We start from the raw sequence: 23,138 nt of genomic DNA, 5'->3' as shown, positions 1-23,138 counted from the left end.
GTTCTTTTGGTGAAGCGAAGTTTTGCCTTGCCACACATCCTGAGTCAACTCCCTTGAAAGCAGCAGACACATGGATGAATAAAGTGGGTCATCCTTGAATATCCTCTGTCTAGACTAATGTGTTCTTACGATATCCTGGACAGCACAGCGCAGAGGTGCTTTCCATCCAGTGCTGTGATTGGATTTGCCTCCTCTGTCGGGATTTAAGCCTGTCAGTGAGTTGCTCAGTCTGTGTAGCTTCATCGGAATCAATGAAGCTCTGAGTCACCAGATAGTCACTGCTGCAGCCCAGACGTCCCTTTTCCAGTGGGCGTCATTGAATTTGCTCGCCGCTGAGGCTCACAATGGTCTGGAGATGAAAGATGTCACTGAAGGACTCTGTTAGCAGGCGTTCTCTGCCCTGACTCTGTGTCCACTAAGCTCTTTGTGTCGCTTTCACTGAGTATTAATAAGTTCAGTCAATACTTTGAGGGTCTTTTTCTTTTCATAACCCCCACAAATACCAGAGACTTGACATTAAATCACCAGGAAAGAGAGTCAGTCTGTGCATTAACTCAAAGCAGCTATTGTAAATATTTGTGCTTTGTTGCATGGCCTTTGTGTGAAATTCAGATGCCGTTTGCTGATTACTAACCAAACCTACAATACAGAATATTGTTTCTGTCCATTATGGGACATGGCTGACGTCAGCTCTCATTATGCTCTGCAGCTCACCAGTCATGCTTTTTGTAATGGTTTTGAAATCGCACATTAATCACTGGGGTGGATCCCCCTAAGTGGGCATTAAATTTGTTGCTCGTGAAGCGGGCTTCAGTTAGATGGACCGCCTCTTTTTGTGTGAGCAGGCCATTCTGATCAATCATTAACCAGGGAACTGAAACACATGCCTTTTTTCTGTGAATGGGAGTGAATGACTGAAGACGCTGTCATATTTGAGTGCTCCTCTCTTCAGTCAGTCAGTTCAGAATAACATCCACGGCGCCTCCGTTTACCTTGGGGAATTAGTGGAATTAGTGTTCGATATTGCACTTCTTGACACTCTATCAAAAGGCAGAGCTGTCACTGACTCTTCTTACCGAAAACAAGCCAGGCTTTGCAGCAGAATTCCCTTCAATCAGTCCGCCTGGCTCTGAGAAAGCAGAGATAAACACAGAGCCCCATGTGTTTACTCTGCAAATACACCCCTTTACCAAACACACACACTCTCTCACACACACACACACACACAAACACCACAGTGCTCTGCAGTTTAGCATGCTTTGCTTCATATTGGTCCTAACTAGTGAGAACCTCTCTGTCGCTCTGGGTCAGCCTTTGAACTCCTGTTTTCTCATGTTTTCCCGCAGGTCAATGTTCGCGTCACCACCATGGACGCTGAGCTGGAGTTTGCCATCCAGCCCAGCACCACCGGCAAGCAGCTCTTTGACCAGGTACAGCGCATATCAGTTCTGTATTGACCTGTAGCATCAGTGTTATGACCTTTAATGTGTTATCGATATCACTTTTAACAGGTTTCGGAAGCAGAACAATGAGAGAATGTTTTTTAAATGGTCTTTTTTATAGAAAAGATAAGTTCAAGCCAGCCATTAGCAATAATCTGTGGTATTGATTAAAGCATATATAGATATGCAATACATACACAATGAGTAATTTGTAGAATTAAAGGAACAGCACTACATTCAAATGAGACAGTAGATATTTTCATGTCTGCAGAGTACATATGAAGCTGGAGGCCGGTTAGCTTTAGCTTAGCTCAAAGACTGGAAACTGGAGGAGAATAGCTAGCATGGCTTCATCCAAAGGTAAATATATCACCAGCGCCTCTAAAACTTGCAAAATAATACATCATCTTTGTTTAATCCATACAGAAACCGAAATGTAACAATGGCATGTTATGGTTTGTTAATCAGTGGAGAGTCGCCTTCTTCTCCCTGCCAAGAAATAGTTTGGCACATAATTTTCCATAAAATAAAAGTTGAATACATTGCTTTTTCTACAGATTAAACAAACAAGACATACATTAAAATGTTAATGAGTGAATTTAAGAGGTGCTGGTCAGTGGATGTTGATAGCTTTGGACAGAGCCAGGCTAGCTGTTTCCCACTGTTTACAGTCTTTATGCTAAGCTAAACTAAACCAACTGCTGGCTCCAGCTGAGTATTTAATGCTTACTGTACGACGTACTGTAAGATTTTCTGCAAGACATTTATCAAAAACGTGTTTCTGAAACTTATTAACCACTGCAACCTTCGTCGTCGTGTCAGCTAACTGGATTTACGTCACTGAGAGAGATCCCTGTTAGGAGAAAGTGTCTGCCCTCATTATCATCCCCCCAAAGCTCTTTCCATTCATTACATCAGGTCTGAAAGTTAACTCCTACAGACGAGATTACAGGAGCTTTTGACTTTCAAGTGTCCTCATGAGTGTCTGTCTTCCCGGTGAGGTTCAGGGATTATCAGAAATGATTTCCTGTGTTGAAAAGTTGCAGAACAAAGGCAACTTGAGGCTTTTACTAAAGTAATAATTAATCAGCAAATAAATGAATGCCACTATCATTTGACCTCATTGATTTGCCTTGTGAATGTATTCATGTTTGCTGATTACAGCGGATGTGGTTATGTAATGACTAGAAGTGGTAGTGTGAGGCATGGGGTTTTGTTCGTGACCTTTGTGCTTCCTATCACTGGTCATTTGCAGTATTGTTAAGCGGGGACTTTTCTTTGAAACTGCACTTTTCCTGTCGCCGTGAGATGCCATTGTGAAGCCCAGTACCTAAAATCCAAATGCGGGTGACATGTCATTAGCGTGAGCTCCTCTGAGGCTCTGTGACAGCAACGAGGGAGGAAGGGCATTGTTTTAGCCACTTCCTGTATAACTCGTTTTTCAATAGCAAGTGTAGCCAACTGTGTGTCAGGGGATTCACCCTTCATGTCAGCAGCACTGTGGAGAACGTTTTAGTCCAAAATCAGAGTCATTTTAAGCACTTCATCTCTAAAAATCAAGTAGAATAACAGCCATATCCAGAAACTGGTATATTTTGTGTGATGTTGAAGTCACTGCTTGTGTATGGCTGCCTTTTGACCGAGTCAGCACTTATGACAGCAGCGTGGCTACTGCTCCAAAGCTCTCAACATGTGGTTTTGTTAAAGTAGAGCCTGTTCGTCTTTGACATCTCTCTATTTATAAGTGTTGGTGAAACAGCTCTCAGTGGGGTGTGCCACAGATAATCACTCTCTCCCCATAATAGTGTCAGAGACAGTTCAGCGCTCTATTTCAGTGCAAAGATACAATTGACTAATTTGAGCATGGGAAACGGCCTACAGAGCTTCACACCTTGTTTGAAGCCTGAGCAGCTGTTCTCAGTGTTTGGCTGACATTTAGCTTCAGTGGTTGTGTCCCTGAAGTCTGTCAGCGGCCTGATTTAGTTTTGAACGGGTGCTTTGGCAGTCATTCACTGTAAAGACACACAAGTACGGTCGCAGAGTGTTAAACAGGTTCGATGGAAATGCTGAGTAACACCAGTGAGCTCATTTCCAGGGCGAGTGTGAGGCCTGGTGTGGCCCGTGTGGTCAGCGCTGATCATAGCCTTCGTCCCTGTCATGCTGCTCTTAAACTCGCTCTGAGAAACTTCTGCCACTCCCCTACACACCCATGTACAGTTTCACTTCCATATGACTGCACAAGGCTGCTTCTTTCATTTTGCCTCGAGCTGTAATTTATCGTGGTTTACAAAAGATGTACTGGTTAGTTAGACGTCTGTCCTCAGTGTGTTTGCCACGTTCAGACCCCGTCACCTCCATCTCCAGATGCTCTCTCCTGTATTAATGTGGTCTCAAAGGGCTTTCAGCTGCAGCTTCAGCCCTTGAGAACAGGCTTGGATCGGTTAAAAGCAGAAGGGAGATTGATGTGAAGGAGCTGAAAACATGGCAACATTTTAAACAATTCAATAGTGTTTTGAACTGGTTCCAAGTCTGAATAATCTGTCTGACAGGTGTCAAAATATGAAACTAGTTCACTTACACACCCAAACCACATGTCAAAGCAGAAATTACTGCAAAGCTGTTCTAAGTCAAGAGAGGGAATGTGTTGCATGATGGCTGTTCTTCTTTGTTTTGTACCAACTGTTCCTAGATATTAAACTTAAATACACTGGCTTTGTAACACTTCCTTTGCTGTTTTGTTAAAATTAATGTGTGGTCTGACAGTAGCAGACCCATTTCCTGTGGGCCAGTAGTACCCGCTGCCCCTGCACCGCCACTCCCCAGCACGAATCACAGTCTTTGTGCTGGTCCCTGTTTGGGGCCCGACTGGGTGGACCCCTCCCTTCCCCTCCTCAGTCGCTGGAGGACTTCAGCCTCGTTATTCAGCCCAGGAGATGCAGTGCGTAATGCTGTTTCAGCCCAGTGGCATTCCTCTCTCTCACCGCAGGGCCCGAGCTCCCATAAACCAGCCAGAGAAACTTTCACTCTCTGTCAGATCGCTGCAAGACGAGGCTGCAGACTGAAGTCATGCTCACTGTTCCGATGTGGCACTGCAGCTTTTGCTCCTTCAACCTAATGCAAGTCTGAAGTGGGTGGCGACGCTGGTCGCACTGAATTTGACAGAAAGTTTGAGCCTCTTTGACCTGACTGCAAATGCTTCACTGACTTTCCAGTTTTTTAATCATTGTCAGAATGAAGTAGACTTCTGCTTTTAACAGCTTGGAAAAAGGAGTTTGGGCCCTAGAATTTATTCATACCAATGCAGGGTATCAGCAGGTCTTGAAAAAGGGCTTAGAAGGTCTTACATTGAAATCACAAAAAGCCTTAGATATTCTCTCTTGCCTGCTGTAAACAGAAAGATGAGTTAGAACTGTTTTATATGTGGTTGCTAGCTGTCAGGAGATGTTATAAAACTATAAACTACAGGTGCCATTATTTTGACAGTGCACGCAGGAGGCTCTTAAATCCTTCTTTGTGGGTTCGCAGTGAGCACCATTAGGTCTGCAGCAAAAACCATCTCTGCATCGAGCTGCAGTAGCTCATGGACTCGTAATGGGACAATTATAACAAAAACCAAATAAACGTAAATGAATTAATCATTTTCAGTCAGTTAATTCATTCATCCGTTTTCTGATGTTATCTGGGTCCGGGTCTGTAAATGTAATTAATTATGTCATTAGGAAGGTACTGAAACGAGTGATTTAATAATAAATAATATGGACCACAAGGTTCCCTACTGGTTTTCCGACATACTCTCATATGATTATGAATCCATGGTATTAAATTGCATTCTATATGATGCTTAAAAGGCTGTCAAAAAGGCTTAGCTTTAACTTGGTGAACCCTGCAGAAACCCTGAGTCTTGCATTGGACTGTTCCGCCTTCAGTAATCTTACTTAGAACGAATATGTGAGGTGTAAGGAGCTCTTGACGTTCACTGGAGTGACCTAGCAACCCATTAAAGTCAAGGCAGCCCGCCAAACGAACCTGCTGTGATGTCAGTTTACCAAACCTGTGTCCCCGGATTCAGATTAATCCTCCTCTAATGAACAGCATTATTTCCAGTATTCTTTGGCAGCAGGTTTTCATAACATGTAGAGCATGTTATTGAAGGTAGTTTATTATCCATTTGTCAAGTGAATACAATGTTGTTAAAGGTTGATAGGCTTGTTCAGGAGAGTTGTTACCTCCCTGACAGCGCACAGGTTGTACCAAGCCTCTCCACCGCAGCTTATCTCCTGAGAAAATTGCTCAGGTATCTGCAGCCCACTCTGTTTCTGTCTCTCGCTCTGTGGACTCCAAAGCACCATGAAAGGGCTGCTTGTTTTGTGAGGCCTTGTGAGTTTCATTACAGGTGAGACGCAGGGTTACGGTTTAGGACTCTCTCCTTTCAGGCCCCTTCTAGCGCTTGTTGTTGTCTCACTAAATGCAATCCATCAGAGGTCCCTGAATCGAAGCCATTCATTTTTACTCCCACCGGTCAGTCTGCCCTGTGTTTTGTGTCGTCCGGTAAAAGGGGGCAGTTTGATTTTGATTTTAACCTTGGCTTGAGTTTATCATTCAGAACGGGCTTGGCTGGACTGCCAACATGTTGATTCAGACTTCACCCAGGCAACTTAACGCCTCACCTGGTGACTGGGTGGGGAATTTGGCAGCGATGCACACAAAAAGGGCCCGGTGCAGAGGTTGCCCCAGTTAACAGCGAAAAACACACACACAAAAACATGAATTCCTGCACAGTGCTGTTGGAAAATTGCTCTGCCTCTCCGAAGGCCATAAAGAGCTTCTGGTCGTTGAGGTTTTTGCTCAGAAGCCAGTGGAAAGTGGTAGCTCCTCCTGCAGCACAAGTGATTATTCCAGATCTATAACTGGGTTTTCACTTTCTGCCTCAGCTGCACAGTCAGAAAAAAAAATCCTCCAACTGCTGATCTGAAAAAGTGTTTCCAGTGCGGTTGAAATTAAAACTGGCCTCATAATCTGCCTTTTGGACGTTAATAATGAGGAGTTTTGGGCTGCTGCAGTTTCGCCAGAAAGCAGCCGCCTTGTAAGTTGGAGCAGACCCTCCTCCCCCGCCCGCCCCCTCGCTCCGGGCTTCACAGTCTGTTCCTGGATGGGGAGACAGGATACTGGTCATGCAGCACACCCTCCTTATACAGCGTCACTCCTCCTCTCTGGTCAAACAATCGGACCACTTTGTTAAAGATCAGCCCCCATCATGCTCTTGTGTGCTGTGGCACATTGCAAACTTTTACTACTGAGAGATGTGAGCTAAGTGTTACTTCAAACGCAAGCAGAGAAAACACTCTTTATTGGTGTTATTGACAGTGAAAATTGATCAAGAAAATAATCATGAGTTGCCCAAATCCCAGAAAAAGGTCTCAGAACATCGATGCTATCATCTCCCTGCTCAGATATTTCTATATTTGAGTGCTTCACACAACAAGCGTGTCGTGTTTCAGAGTGTGCGTTTATTTGTCCTGACAGTAGTCGATTGTGTTGTGTATCATCACCTGAGCCAAGTCCATGCTCAGGCCTGGGATTGTGTAACACTGTGAGGGTTGTTCTGCAGATTAGTGTGGTACCTGAGTATGTCACCTTAAGATTAGATTCTTCAGGCCTTGCCAGCATCTTTAAAGCCTTCGAAGACCTTTTCACCACTCCTTGCAAACCGTCAGTGATTCATTTACCTTTGTTGGAAAAATTATTGATTTTTGAGGTGTAAAGGTGTGATCTCTTTCTGTTGACTATTGTATTGACAATCATCATCTGTTAATTGAAGGGCAGGCTGTGACTTCTTTACAGTAATGCTGTCACGTAAACCAAGTCATGTGTCTGCCGTCACAAAGTGGGACTGTTTTCCCATTACAAGTTTCTTGCCTTTAATCGGTGAAAATGTCAATGGTAATAATATTATCTGGAGTTTGGTGATTGAGTCATCTTTGCATCCAGATGATGTGGAAACTGAGGCTTCGACGAATCATTTCAGTCATTTATCAAGCAAAAATAGTTCGAATAGAAGAGAAAATCCTTAAACTTGTCAAGTTCCATCTTCTCAAATATGAATATTTGCTGCTTCTGTTTGTCATATGCCAAAGTAAACTAAATACCTTCGAGTTTTGGACTTTTTGTCACATAAAACTAGATTTGTGAGGATTCCACCTTGGGCTCTGGGAAGTCATGATCAGCATTTTTTCACTATTTTTTACATTTCATAGACCAAACGACTGATGGATAAATCATAGAAACAGCAGAATTTAAACTGATAATGAAAATAATCTTGTTGAATGTGCCCCTACTTGTGTTTTAAGACTCAGTAAATCCTTTTCTCTGCGCAGGTGGTGAAAACCATCGGCTTACGTGAGGTCTGGTACTTCGGACTTCAGTATATGGATGCCAAAGGTTACTACACTTGGCTAAAACTGGACAAAAAGGTAAGATGCAGCTTCAAAAGTACATATTTGTGTTTGATTTTATCTCATAATAATCCTCATATCTTTTAAATGCTTAGATTATTTAAATTATAAGGTCATTTGAGTTGGCCTAATCTTATACTTATATGGTCTTATACGGTCATGATGAAGGTCATGATGTCATTTTCCTTTCAATAGACTGAAATTCCTCTATCGTTACATATCACGATACCTATCACCTACATACCTACATGGTGATTTCACTCTGTTTCTCAAGTATGTCCCAACTGCCCACCTCCCCCTATGGAGTGAAATTCTATAAACAATGGAGAAAGAATGCATTCTTTGGAGGGGGCGATACAATCAGAGCTCCAGTGTTTGCCTTTCAGTCAATCAGTAGCCACTGTATTTATATTACAGTATGTATATACTGACATGCTGTATTGTGGTTCCACTTCCGACATGGCAGCTAATTTTATCTGGTTTCTCTATGTGCTGGGGGGGATGTAATCATCTGGACGTGGATTATTTGAGCGTGAACTCTTTGTGAACCAGTTTCCTCAGTCCTTCTCTGTTGTCTCAGAGTAAACACAGGTTACTTTACCTTTAACTAGCTGCTCACAGTCTAACTGGTCTAATCTGTCATGCAAAAAGCCAATCAGCCAGAGGAATGAAGTCCGGCCTACATATCGGCAGACATCCAGATGTTGAAGATTGTTTCCATATGATACCAGCCTCTGCAGCTCTTTAGACCAGGTGGCTCTGCATTAAAAATCTCCATTTACAAGTCTCCCGAAGTGCTACTTAACATGTGGAAAAAAGCTGCGTAACACATGTTGTGGCTTCAGAGGGAGCTGCGTGACGTAAGTCTGATAAATTGCCCCAAATGATGTCACTTGAGTCAGCGTTGTTTGGATCTAAAGACTACAAGTTTGAAAATTACATCAGAAAGCCGTGAGCTTACCAGACCTCTGTAGCCCACTCCTCATCTCTGCTTGCGGCCACATTAGCCTACGTTAGCCACAATGCACTTCTACCACCAAGAACTGTCGTAAAATTGCATTGTGGTTAATGTAGGATCCAGGTTTGGACAACAGACAACTGCATGAAATAAAACATGATATCTCTGGTTCTGTGGCATCAGTTTTGATATGTATGTTTTTAACTGTGCGTCGTGAGTCTGAAAATATTATAGAAGCACAAAGTTAAATTGGTGAAGGACTCTTTCCTGCTTAAAACTGCAGCATTAAGCACAAACTGTAAAACATATAGTGGAGAGATTAAGACTGTTTGTTTCCTTTGAATCCCTTCCTGGCTGAAACAAATATAGGAAACCGAGCTTATCTGTCCAGAGAAAGTTGCCTCTTTGCACTTTATAGTCATAAACAGAGGTCACAGAGAGAGAAAGGGTTATGCTTGCCTCAGTCAGCAGCAGTAAACTGTACACAGTGTGCTGACGCTGCGCTGCAGCTCATCAGCACAATGCCTCGCTCAAACTGGAATATTCCCAGCCCCATTCTCTCCATCAAGACCGCTCGGTTCCTGTTTTGAAATTAGAGGAAGAGGCACGCTGTGCAAACACACACTGTAGCTCGGAGTTATTAAAGTGTGTTTCCACAAAATGGCAGCGGTAGATCCCCTTTTGGGTGAGGGCAGTGTAAGCTGTTTTCTAATGTACTAAACACTGACAGAGTATTCATTAATGTCGCTGGTGTTGATTCTTTTGCAGCAAGTAACTGTTTAGAGATTTCGAGATGATTTATACTTTTCACTGAAAAACTATATGCTGATATTAAACAATGATTCCCAGATGATCATATCATCTAAGATTTGACATAAACAAAGTCATGATTTATACCCCATACTGTATACAACTAGGACTGCCCCCTAAAAGTCAATAGATCAAGTTATCAGTCAAGAAGACCTCGAGTCAACTCACATTTCGTCAGTTGAATCAATGCACTGTTGTTGTTTTTTATCAGCATCATTAAAAACAGAGCACTGCAGGAGCAACAGCATAGCAGGCTGTAAACTTTACAAAGCGAGTCTCAAAATGACCACAAACCATAAAACTAACAGTGATGGAAGCGAAGAAGGGTGATAAAAACAGAGGGCAGCGTGACTCCAGTCTGTTGGCCGCCTCGACGCTCTCTGCTGACTGTCAGTGAAGTCAGCCAAGCAACTTCTGAAGCAGACGGTGGTACAGCCTCCTCGACTGACGTCCACTGTGATGGACGGTTCGCCTGACAGCGCTGTTAGCGGACAGGAGAGAGCCTGGTGCACTGGGATTTTAGTACTGAACTATGAGTAGGACACACACTTTTATTTTCTGTTTTCACGTCACAAATGATGAAGAAAGGCATTGAAACTTAAGACTCATGTAGGCAGTCGAATCTTCACATCGAACAGCTAAATCTGACCCGACTTACTGACATCAGTCTTCTCACTTTAACCACTAGCGTTATTTAACTTCACTGTAATTCCTCTCCAGGTGTCGTCCCAGGACGTGAAGAAGGAGAACCCGCTGCAGTTCAAGTTTCGGGCCAAGTTCTTCCCGGAGGATGTTTCAGAGGAGCTGATCCAGGACATCACCCAGAAGCTCTTCTTCCTGCAGGTGAAGGAGGGAATCCTGAGCGACGAGGTTTACTGTCCACCAGAGACGGCCGTGCTGCTGGCCTCCTACTCTGTTCAGGCCAAGTTTGGAGACTACAACAAAGAAGTCCACCGGCCTGGATACCTGGTGTCTGAACGCCTGCTACCACACAGGTGAGATGAGCCAGTAGACTCAGAACATCAGAGCAATCCGCTTGTGTTTGCGACAGTGATGGGGACAATGATACCACGTGAAAACGCTGGGGGCGGTGCAGGACCTCATGCTCACTTCGAGCAGCTAGCAACAGCTGCACTCGGCAGCACTGGTTGAACCTGCCGCAAAGAAAATCTTCTCCACCCTGGAATCCAAAGAAACAAAAGACAGGGATGATTTGTGTTAACAATCACGGTGTCTGGATAATGATGGCTCGAAAACATTTGAATCATTTGTGTGGGTGTTCGTGCGCTGTCTTTGTCAGTGTATAAAGTTGACATTTCGGCTCTCAGGGTATTCATACACACAGTACAAACACGTGTTGTTATTTAAAAAGGCTGAAAATAAAGATAACGGAGCGGGCCATCGGTTTCACCTGAGCATTCAAGAGGAAGATCAAAGCCTTATTACATCATCAATCATGGCGCATGCCTCAGAGCAAAGTCACCAAGAACAGTGTGCCAAGAAAGTGGCATCATGCTTTCGGTATTTTCACGTTTGAAAGCAGGCGGCGCACCTTCAGCTAAGCTAATAACGAGGTACAATTTATGTGGGTGTGCCAGACTGGAGACAATCATGTACAATTGTACCAGCTGCTCTCATCCCCTGAATAAGTCAGGGGAATTGATTTCTATGTGCGAAAAGCTAGCAGCTCAACCATGCTCCCAAAGACATGAGGTAGACTCTTGTTAATTCACACGTCTTTAGGAAGGGGCGTGTGGGTGTCTGACGCTGCACAGAACGCAGCAGCCTCGACTCCAAACTGCACTTTGCACAATGCAGTGCTTGTATGAAAATGGAGCCCATGGTGTTACTTATCAAACCAAAGCCACACGTCAGATGACCTGATCGGCATGAAGCTGATCTTGCCTACTTTCTTCTCTCTTTCTGTAGAGTCCTGGAGCAGCACAAGTTATCCAGAGAACAATGGGAGGAGAGGATTCAGGTGTGGCACGAGGAGCACCGTGGGATGTTAAAGTGAGTGTGTTTTATTTAATGTGTCACTCATTAAGTCAACGTGCCTTAAGAATACTGTTAAATCATAACTTCTTGCTGTCCTCTGTCTGTTTTTGCAGGGAGGATGCTATGCTAGAGTACCTGAAGATCGCCCAGGACCTGGAAATGTACGGAGTCAACTACTTTGACATCAAGAATAAGAAGGGAACAGAGCTGTGGCTGGGAGTGGACGCCCTGGGACTCAACATTTATGAGAAGGACGACAAGTAAGCATTGATGCAAACAGCCCTGCTGTTAGTGTCTGTTCTGGCTCTGCACTTGTCCCTGCTCCTGCAGCCCTGTGACACAGAGCTAAACTGGCTGGGCCGGGTCCATGTCAGTGCTTAATCACTGCTCCTGTTCCTGTGCAGACAGTATGACAGGAATAACAATGAGGGCCAAATGGATGCAGTGTTTTGAAGGAATGTCCTCAAAGACAGACTCAGGACGTTGTGCATTAACATTAGTTTATTGCATAATATGAATTTGTGTCTGTGTTGCACATACTTGTACCTGCTTTGAGTAAGTCTGTTGTAGATATATAGGACACACAGTACTGCTTTTGTTAACACCTTTGAGATACAATTACTCCTCTACATACTGCTGCATGATCAGAGCTACCTCCTGAAGCACGAAGCACATTTGTGTGCCATTTATACTAAAGATGGTTTCCATAAAATCCCTGCTGTAGGTTGTTTTGATTATTATCTTTTTCATCTATTTGGTATCGTGCTTCAAAGGAAACCTCCTTTTTGAGGTCTGTGGAAAGCTGCTGGCAGAATGCAGCCTGGCCTTGCTTGTGATTGCCACTTTGTTTCTAGGGCAGGACACTTTGGGAGGTAATCACCCTCTGCTTGGTGAAATGAGCTCTGAGAGCTCCTGTGGCTTGTGGCTTCGTCTGCGGGGTCACTGGAGTGAAGTGCACGGTGCTAAAGGAGCACTTCATCCCAGGTGACTTGCCTTTCAGTCACTGACCCTCCAGCCGTACACTGCTCCGGCTGGGTTTTGTTTTTCACTGCCAGATTGTAGCTCTTGGCTGCAGAGTGTCAGCTTTAATGCCAGCGTCTATTGAAAGCAGCGCGGTCTTCTTTGTCTGCCTCAGTGGAAGAAATGAATACAGCAAAGTCGGTGATGGGGTAATGACAGTTTAGCAGTCAGCTGGCCCAGGAGGCCTCTAATTGAACCTTTACTGGCTAATTCCTCGTCTTGTATCATCTCAAGAGTGCCTTCTCAAGTATAAGTCGTTTAATTACTGTAACTGCTATTGTGTTGAAGTTGACCCGGCCTCTCATTATCCTTATTGTCTCTTAACTGTGGTGTTACACCTCCAACAAGAGGGAGAAACACACTGTTAAAGGATATACCGGGTCATTGTGGGAGTCTGCCTCTCATTGTGCTTCCTGGGATCAGCAAAGAAATGCCTCTCCTCCGCGGTGCCCTCTGCTGTAACCATGGCTACGCCGACTGGTTTTTCAAGCTGTGCGGCACTTAAGAATGCAAGGCGAACCTACAACACTGCCTCTCCAATGAGGGCAGCCGGCCCACAATGCAGCAGTGCAGCCGAGGCTTCACCGAGTGCGGTGCTGGTTTAACTCCTTACGCTCTGCTGCTCCGTTGAACCACAGCACTGCTCGTTTTAGTGAGTCTTCAGCCAAGGTTTTGTCTCAGCGATCATCCCAGTCAAACACTGACACGCAGTACAGCCAGTTAGAGTCACTTTTGCCTCTTTAAAAACTTGCAAATTACCAAAATCTGCAACAGTAACATTGTGTGTATATTAGCATGTGTCTGTCTTTTTCTTACTAAACAAAAAACTACTATTAAATACAAGCTTAGTTTTAACTTTGGCATCTAGGCTGCAACAGTGTCTGAACCCCAGAACATGTTTGACTCATGTCTTTTGACACACAGGCAACTGTTGATTAATCGTCTGAGTCGGTTTGTTCTAGCAGAAATGCCAAACATTCACAGCTGTCAGCTTGTCAAATGTGAGGATAGACACTTTTTATTTGTCTTTTGGGGTAGTTCACTGAATGTATTTGGGTTTTTAACTGTTAGTCGAACAAGACAATTTGAAGACTTCATGTTGGGCTTAAGTACATTGATATTTTGACATTTTGTAGACCAAACAATTAGTTGATTCATTTAAAAAACAATCAGTATATTAACCCATATTTGAAATATCAGCAATAAATGTTTTTCTTTTTCCAACACTTATTTCTATTGACTGCAACAGTAACCTGAAAAATACCTTTTATCACATGTTTTTTACACACTGGTTCCACTAGTCATTGCTGTCAAATGCTAATATTCCCAGCGATTACAAGATTATTCTCATACATTAGTAACATTTGTCACTGAAGTCCAGCTACGTTTTCAGCAGCCACAATGTCTTTCCTTTTCTATATCACTGCAAACTGTCAGCAGAGTTTTATAACCCGGGTCTGTCCCTTCTACAAACATGAATCCATTGATAAAGCACAGCCCAATAAACCACAAGACTCTGATAGAAATATTCAATGGCTGAGATAACTTCCACATTGTTTTACCAATTCCTCAAGCATGTGTCAGGGTCAGTAATTGAGTGAAATTCCAGTTCAGTCAGTATGGTGTCACAGCAGAGTTTCGCTGTGAGGTGGATGGCTGCCTTTCTAGATTACAACACTATCAGCTTGTCAATGTTTACAGTGCTACTTTGTATTGTGCTGAATGAGACTGGCATCCGTTCAGTTTGTCTGGCACAATAGAATAGCGAGCCACACCCCAGATTCATCCCTCGTACAGTGGATACAGAAATCCATGTTCAGTCAGCCTGAGACAGCTTTATTCTAACTCTCCTGGACTGACTGAAAGGAATGACTTGTCATCTGTATTACTATGATAGAATAGGGCCGCAAGTAATGATCGTTTTCATTAGCAACTGGTCTGACGAGTATTTTTGTAATGAATCGACTCGTTTAGTTAATAATAGGTTTAAAAATTGCCATTTATAAATTCTCTGCCCATGGTGATGTCTTCAGTTTGTTGGTCAAAAACCCAAAGATATTGAATTTACTGCCATATATGTAAAGGAACAGCAGCAAATCCTCTGATTTGACAAGCTGAAACCGGAGAATATTTGGTATTTTTGCATGAAAAATAACTGAAAACATGGATCAATTACCAGAAAAGTTGCAGATTATTTTTCTGGTGTGCGATTAGCCAACTAGTCGTTTCAGCTCTATTAATAAGTAATAATGAACTTTACCAATATAGTGTATTTCCAACATACTATGCATCCCACAGTGCTTTACGTAAAAGTGTATTAAAAACATTAAAATTAAATGGTGGCGTCAGTAAGATTTCCTAAAAGCAAGGATACAGATTGCCCCAAAAGCAAGATTGAAAAGGTAAATCTTTAGTTTCTCCTCAAGCAAACGTAACTGTAGTCCTTCACTCCTGTAATGTTACAGAGTGCAGAGGGAGAGACAGCGGGAAGGTGTTAAACCGTTTAGAGGCTTGTTAAGTCGTAACACAATTTCAAAATCAATTCTGAAAGAGACAGGAAGCCAATGCAGAGATGAGAAAATGGATGTCGTGGCTCTCTTTGACTTTACTGCATTTTGTTCAAGCTGAAAGTCTGTTAACTGATTTTTTGGATAATTCAAAGCAGCGCAGAAACGCATAGAGATAAAATAATTTGAGAACGAGTGAGATATGGTCCAACACTTATCGATGAGGCATGCGTTTTGCCTCAGATTGAATCTGTTTTGCTGCATGTAATTTAGTCTCTTGTAGAATCGGCACCAGCAGCCATAATTTTTGTTTGTCCTCATCGTGTAATTTCAAATAGTTGTTGCACATCCAAACTCTAATATTTTTAGGGCAGTCTGTTAAATGATTTAACCTGGCACGAGTGATATGTGCTGTTTTGAGTCGTCCACATAACTATGGACATTTACATTGTGTCCCGTTGTATCATTAGGCTGATTGCATAGCCACTGCAAATCATGTCCAGGGTTTTTTGGGGGGTCAAAATGCATCAAAAGACGACAATTTATTATAGTTTAGTATAACAGTATAACATGTTCGTGTGCTCACTTCCTCAGATTGACTCCAAAGATTGGCTTCCCCTGGAGTGAGATCAGAAACATTTCCTTCAACGATAAGAAGTTCATCATCAAGCCCATCGACAAAAAGTCTCCGGTGAGTAACACTTCAGCAGCATCAGCTAACATTCAGATCCTACACGTGCTGACGGTTTAAACCTGAAAATACTCACTCCTCTCTAAAACAAAGGCTCCCTTTCCTGTTAAAATCTTGCCGGGTTTAAGGGTTCCTCCTCAGATAAATGAAAGTTCTCAGAGCATTAAGTTGCAGCGTGTGTCCATACTTGAGCTGTCTGCTTCCGTTTTACTTGTGGCATCATGTTACTCTGTAGTGGAGAGAAAACCATCAGACATATCCTCAGTCTGGACCAGCATACAGAACAGACCGGGCTGCTTTACAGGCAGTGCTATTAGCGGTGGACCCCAAACACTCACACAAGCATATACTGTATCAGTGTAGGCCAGGCTTCTTTACCTTTCACTCTAAGTGGAGCAGGCTCTATAGCACTGTGTGAAGCAGTAATCTGTATTAAAAGTTTCCCTGCAGCTGCTCACAGCCATTACTGGAGTCTTTGTCCGTTATCAGCAAAGCACAATGAACAGGCAGCCGAGCACTTAATTGAGCCCGGTGTTTGTTCACTTTTCCTCCCCTTTCTCACTCCTCCTCTCTGTTTCTTCTCCACTTTTCAGGACTTTGTGTTTTATGCACCGAGACTGCGCATAAACAAGCGCATCCTGCAGCTGTGCATGGGCAACCACGAGCTGTACATGCGTCGCCGCAAGCCAGACACGATTGAGGTGCAGCAGATGAAGGCCCAGGCCCGAGAGGAGAAGCAGCAGAAACAGATGGAGAGGTACGTTATGAGTATGTTGGTTATCGATTCATTTGGTGATATTGTTTCTTGATAAATTGATTCACCGTTCGGTCTGTAAAGAGTTAGAAAATAGTGAAAACCGCCTGTCAGTATTCCCCAAGGTGCTGTCTCCAAATGTCTCATTTTGGCCAGCAAACAGTCCAAAACTGGAAGATATTCAGTTTAAAGTCGTCTAAAACGAAAAAAGCAAGTAATCCTGACATTTGAGAAGCTACAGATGTTTGCAGCCGTCGTTTGACTAATCAGTTGATCGACTAATCGTTGCAATCCTCACATTTATTTAAAGGAGACAGTTCTCCATTAAGTGGATTAAGCCCAGCAGAGTATTTGTGAATAGTTCCACCTCCTTCTCTGCTGTGTGAACCAGCTCTACCAATGGCAGATACTGATCTCTGCCACCTTCAGTTCATGCAGTTCAGCATGTAAAGTGAAAGCATTCACTGGGTAATAATGCAGCATTCCTTCTGAAGTACGGGAAATCTGCTTCCTGAATTGGCTGAACTGAAAGCGAATGGATGTTGACCCCGGTCTCAGCTACAGCTGTCGGCCCGCTGTCTGCTCCGTACAGCTGTTCAAACACGGTGATGTAACGCCGAGCAGACAACACAGTAAATACCAGTGGGAGAGGCGGTAGATCACCAGGCCCCAGCAGACAGAGTTAGGGTTCACACACAGTAGCTCAGAGCGGTCGGCATCCGTGAGAGAGGCTGGGCTGGTGTCCAAACACAGTCACAAGGTGATTTGTGATGAGTCACTTAAGGTGGTTAATTTAGACTTAATTAAACCCTGAGGGAGAATCAGGCTGTCGGTGCAGCTAAAGTAATAGAATAATGTCAGGAAATGTACAACCTGCCCCCGACAAAAGGTCTATGGACTATGGCCCCCAGAGCCACAGCCACACTCTAACTTATACCCAAGCTGTAAATACAAGGCTGATTGAACGGCACATGAATAATCGATTGTTGCAGCTCTGATCAATTCTTTGACCAAATGTGAGTATAAACTATATCTGTGGATTTCAGATGGTTGTTCACATTTTAAAGACTAAACAGAGGCAGCTCTAATGTACAGAAGGTTCAAAATCTTTTTTTTGTTTGACTCTTATTTAAACACTTTAAGGGACTTCTGTGTCCAAATGCTTGTAAATGTTAACTGTGAGGCCTCACCTGTAGATAGTCATCACGTGAGATTTCCATCAGAGTTAGTGAACTGTGTGCTCATGACCGATACGGAGATGCTTTAAGACTTTGAACAGTGTTGATCGAGCAGCTTGCACATCCTTGTGCTCAATCCAGGCTTGTGTGTGTGCGTGCGTGTGTGTGTGTGTGTGTGTGTGGGGGCTCACCGACTGTCGTTTGTCAGCCGTAACTCTTCATCAAGCACGTCGGCTCTCTTTGTTGGCTCACGACGGCTGTGTCTTATCTGCAGGGCCCAGCTGGAGAACGAGAAGAAGAAGAGGGAGGCCATTGAGAAAGAGAAGGAGCAGATGGAGCGAGAGAAGCAGGATCTGATGATGAGGCTCTACCAGTTTGAGGAGAAGACCAAGAAGGCAGAGAAAGGTGAGGTGGGGGGGCAGGGGGCGCTGTGCCGAGGGCCCTTGAGGCCTTTAAGTGGCTCATACTAACCATGAGAATGAAAGTGTGAGTGTGTGTTCAAATAATTGGAGCGTGTGTGTACATGTGATTATGTGGGTAGGTGAACACGGGTTATGCATGCAGGTTTCTTGTTTTGTAAACAACATGGGTGATGAATACTATCGTGGGTTTGACAGTAAGCCAGAGCAGTTAAGTGTCCACTTGAGCGGTGATGTAATCTGTGTATTCATCTGTGATGCCTTACGATTAGTAATTTTCTACAGGTTGATTTGCCTTTGCAGTGTCCAAACCTGAAACACACCTGTGACTCTTCACGTCCAGTTTTACCTGTTACATCTACAAGCAGCAGTAAAAGAGAAAGAGAAAGCAGCAGGGTTTTTTTTTTCAACCTCAGGAAGCTCTTAATGTTGACAGAATTACATACAGTGAGCTATTAGGTTGATAAGACTGATCATTAAGGGACTCTGGGGCTTCCTCTCTAGCAGTCATTATCATGTTCCCTGCTCATAAATTAGTGCCAAATGATCTGCAGTGTTATTTGGCCACAGTCATGGAACGAGTTTCTTTGCCCAGGACTTTCAGTACTTACATCTAATTAGATCTTTGTCTCTCTCCTCTGCCTCACTGCAGTATCTCTTTATTATCACTGGAAATACTCATTGGTAGAAGCATGACATTGGACATATTTAGCTTTTTTTTTTATTACTTTTTGCACATTGTAATTTTACTTCCTTTACTTGTGAGGACAAAAAGTGGGATATATTTTTGTGTTTTTCAGTCGCACAGCATTTCTCTCATATCTCCTGTCTTCTCCCTCCTGTCTTTATTTTAGATCTGCAGGACCAACTCCAGAGAGCCATGACACTGGAGCAGGAGCGGAGGAGAGCCGAGGAGGAGGCAGCTCGCCTGGAGGCCGAACGCCAGGCTGCCCTGCTGGCTAAAGAGGAGCTGGCCCGCCAGGCTGAGGACCAGAAGAAGAGTCAGGAGCAGCTGGTTAGTGTTTTAATGGCACTGTGCAGTTCTTAAAACCGCTTTTCCAACATCCACAAATTTAACCAACTGCTGTGACTGTATGTATTAATTTAAGCATCATAAAAGAGTCTTCAGCAGTGGCACAGCGACGTCTGATCACTCTCTCTTTAAACGAGAAGTCCAGCAGGACCAGCAGTGTTTGATAAATTCAGACCTTTCCTCCAGGGCCTCGCTACACTCAGCTGTTACTTCGTCCTGGTCTGTACCAGGCACAATGCAGGGTGGTGTTTTTCAGCAGTGCCTGGCCACTATAGCTCCTGACAAAACCACTTTGTAGCGTCCAGCTGGACCACACCCCGTTACTTCAGACTTCCCCACCCCCTCACCCCGAGCTGCTGGGCTGTGGACCACCCACAGGACTGCGGACTGCGGACTGCTACACTTTAACAGCCTGGACAGTAAAGCTGTGGTTCCGCATTCAGCCAGATACACCAGCACAGTGTTATCGGACAGACACCTGCTGCGACACCCTTTTATACTTAAACCCGATTAAGACGCTTAAGTCTCCGTGCAACTTCCTCTGACTGACAGAAAAAGACAGTGGGAGTCATTTACCAACATGTTTTAAATGTTTGAAAGCACGTAACTCATTGATGATAGTACACTGTGTCCCTGTGTTTTCACTAAGTGACCAGTTTTCCAGTTGAACACCTTTCACATAATAATTCATGGCCAAGCGGTCCACTGTGGGCCGGAGTCTGTTCAGCGTCTTCAGCTCGCACACTGAACAGCTGAAGCAGGTGCACTGTTTAATACACAACAGCATTTTCAATCCATTTTTTAAAAATTTGCGCAGAGAAAAGTGTATTAATTAACATTTGTTTCTTCGACTTGACCTGTCAAAGTCTTCTGATACTCTCCATTAGATGAGTCACAAGCTGTTTGCTGATTGAATTAACTCTCACAAGCTATCAGTCCTGGTTCTGCATATTCAGATGTCACTCAGCTGCTGTTGGAGGCGTTTGAGACTGAAAATCTGCTGCAATACAGACAGCTGTTCTGCAAAGAATGAAAATCAATCTGTCTCTTTGTGCAGTTTCATCATTTGCGCTTGTGTGATTTATGAGAGCAATATCTTCATCTGGACTGGACAAACCTGGACTCTTAAGTGTCTCTCCTGTTGTTTTGTATCAGGCTGCAGAGCTGGCAGACCACACAAACAAGATCAGCCTGCTGGAGGAGGCCAAGAGACGCAAGGAGGAGGAGGCCAACACATGGCAGCTCAGGGTGAGAGCTTTAACTGAGGGCGAACTGCAGTGTACAGTATGTATACTGCAGTATACTTACAAAGATGGGGATTAGATTATCTTAGACTCTCTGCTATTACAAATCCTCCAACCTGCCAAAACTGTCCAGTAAACAACATAGTTGTTAGTCTGTTTTTGTTAAAAATGTTTGGTTGCTTGTAATTTTTGAAAATAAAACAAATGAGAAAAGGAGAGAAATGTGCAGGACAGAGAGGAACGAATCACAGTTCAGAGATAAATAAGAGAAAACTCACCGGCCTGCTGTGTTCCTGATCCCTCTGCTGTCACCAGGCCAGAGAGGCCCAGGACGACCTGATGAAGACCAAGGAGGAGCTGCACATGGTGATGACGGCGCCCCCGCCCCCTCCCCCTCCCCCAGTGTACGACCACCTGGACGACAACAGCGACAGCGAGGAGAACACCAGCACGCACAGCGCCGACCTGCAGACTGAAGGCATCAACGACCACCGCAACGAGGAGGACCGTCTCACCGAGGCCGAGAAGAACGAGCGCGTCCAGAAGCAGCTGAAGGTGAGGACGGAAAAACCTCGCACAGTCGATGATGTCCAACACGCAGATGCTTTATTACATTGATCTCTCGTGATGTGACAAATATCTACGACTGTTTAGCTTAATAACAACCTGAAGTTGTTAACTTGTTTTAAACCTAGCAGTGCTAACCAAGCGGAAACAAACTAGCAGTCGGCCATTGTTGCTGTTTCAGGTTCAGACTACATCATCGTTTTCCAGAATGTTCTGTTTTCTATGTCCACACAGATGCACAGAAACAGGAGGAATCTACATATTAGAGGATGTTTTAAAAAATCTCTAAATACTTTTCTTAGATTTTAGTGACTTAAAATTCTGTTGGATCTAGACAAGAGGCCAAAAATGTAGACGAAAATATTGATTTTCAAAAATATATACGTACAGACAAGACCACAGTGGCACTACTGTGGTGTCATTTTATGCTAGTCCTGTATCTCACGCCTCCTCTCCTCCTCTGCCCTCAGGCCTTGACCTCAGAGCTGGCTCAGGCGCGTGATGAATCCAAGAACACCCAGAACGACATTCTTCACAGCGAGAACGTCCGGGCCGGCCGAGACAAATACAAGACCCTGCGGCAGATCAGGCAGGGCAACACCAAGCAGAGGATCGACGAGTTCGAGGCCTTATAAAAATCCTCTGGCCCTCAGCCACTCGCCCTTTCTGAATGGTCACTACACCTCGCTCCTCGGCTGACACACATCGACACACACAAACTCATGTTTAGCACACAGCAGTTTGCAGACTAAACTGGAGCAGTATAAGCACAGCAGAAGCATCACTCACAGAGAGACTGACGGTATGCAGGGCTTTGCAAATCCTTTGGAGAAAACTTAGTGCCAAAACCTTTCTCTTCTTAGTGTTTTAGATCTTATTTGTGTATTTGAATGTGTGTAATTTGATCAATTCAGACCAAATCATTATTGTTTTTATCCAGAGGTGTGATGAAGTAGTGGGACTAGCAGAAATTTTATTATTATTTCATGATGCGCACATACAATATGTAATCAAAGCCTCGCTTCTTTTTGATGTCTGTCACTTGTTGTGTCGGAAGAAAAGGACAGTTCGTCGTTTATAGCGACCACTCAGAAAGGGGGAAACAGTGTAAGCAGGAAAATGTATGTTTTGTTTTTGTTTTCCATTATATTTGAACTCTTCCATTTATGTTTAATACTGCTATACAGTAGTTTAAAATCATGCCTAGTTTGATATTTATACTGTATATGGGACATTAAAAAGGGTATTTCATCTTGGTTTGTATATTTTTGCTATTTTGCTATCTACTAATGATAACGAAAACATTTAATATGTTTCAAAGGTTTTATATATTGACCAAAATAATAGCAGTCTTATGTTCCAATACGTTTTCCTTTAGATCACTAAATTAAAGAGATTTAATTGTAAATTATTATTATTTTTTACTGTAGGAAATATCCAGCTGCATACCATTAAATCAGTGAAGGAGATTGCTCTCGTTCTTGGTACTTTTGATTAGTTGTTTTTTTTTTTTTTTTTTGCTGTGCAGTTCACAGCATGCTGAGGAATGTCTTCGCCCTCAGAGCACTGTGTTGACTGGGACACTTAGGTTTAATATATTTTATTTCTCTGTTCTGTGTCATGTCGCTGTTGGGTGAGAGATGAGCATGTGTTTGTGTGCTTTTACCCTCCTATGTGGCCTTTCTCTCTGGCTGTCCCTCTGCAGGGTTCAGGCCCAGACGGTTGGTCCTCACTTCTTAGCCAAGGTGCATAGTGCAAAAAAATAACAAAAAAAAAAAAGGATGTTACTTTGAAAACATTTACTTCTTTTAGTGTTAGACCTCCACTGAGGTTAAAATGAGGGTTGAGGTGAACTTTGTAAGACGAGTTTTCATTTTGCAGCTTGGTCACAATGGACTGACCCAGCCAATGTAACACCAACATCTCTCTCCTCTCTCTGGACGTGGACTAGAGTAGCATCTACTGACATTGTAATGGAAACACAGCTCTGCTGGCCTTTGTATATGAGCAGGATTTTATAATGAGGTGTTCAACTTATTGGCAATAAAGAAAAATCTATGATTAC

At 43.5% G+C, this 23,138-nt stretch overlaps 1 protein-coding gene across 1 annotated transcript in view; it reads left to right on the top strand.

Moving 5' to 3' along the window:
* ezrb (ezrin b) overlaps positions 1-23,138 on the top strand; it is a 30,540-nt gene extending 7,402 nt beyond the window's left edge. The window contains exons 3-14 of the mRNA XM_076756333.1: positions 1,347-1,430; positions 7,817-7,912; positions 10,383-10,657; positions 11,592-11,675; positions 11,774-11,920; positions 15,782-15,878; positions 16,472-16,635; positions 18,085-18,215; positions 19,084-19,244; positions 20,418-20,510; positions 20,822-21,061; positions 21,544-23,138. Coding sequence (XP_076612448.1) covers positions 1,347-1,430; positions 7,817-7,912; positions 10,383-10,657; positions 11,592-11,675; positions 11,774-11,920; positions 15,782-15,878; positions 16,472-16,635; positions 18,085-18,215; positions 19,084-19,244; positions 20,418-20,510; positions 20,822-21,061; positions 21,544-21,708 — 1,737 coding nt within the window. The 3' untranslated portion in view covers positions 21,709-23,138. The remainder of the gene's footprint in view (positions 1-1,346; positions 1,431-7,816; positions 7,913-10,382; positions 10,658-11,591; positions 11,676-11,773; positions 11,921-15,781; positions 15,879-16,471; positions 16,636-18,084; positions 18,216-19,083; positions 19,245-20,417; positions 20,511-20,821; positions 21,062-21,543) is intronic.

The sequence above is a fragment of the Chaetodon auriga genome, chromosome 18 (genome assembly GCF_051107435.1).
Source record: "Chaetodon auriga isolate fChaAug3 chromosome 18, fChaAug3.hap1, whole genome shotgun sequence".
In the NCBI taxonomy this organism is placed as follows: Eukaryota; Metazoa; Chordata; class Actinopteri; order Chaetodontiformes; family Chaetodontidae; genus Chaetodon; species Chaetodon auriga.
This window is presented reverse-complemented; position numbering and strand designations above follow the sequence as displayed.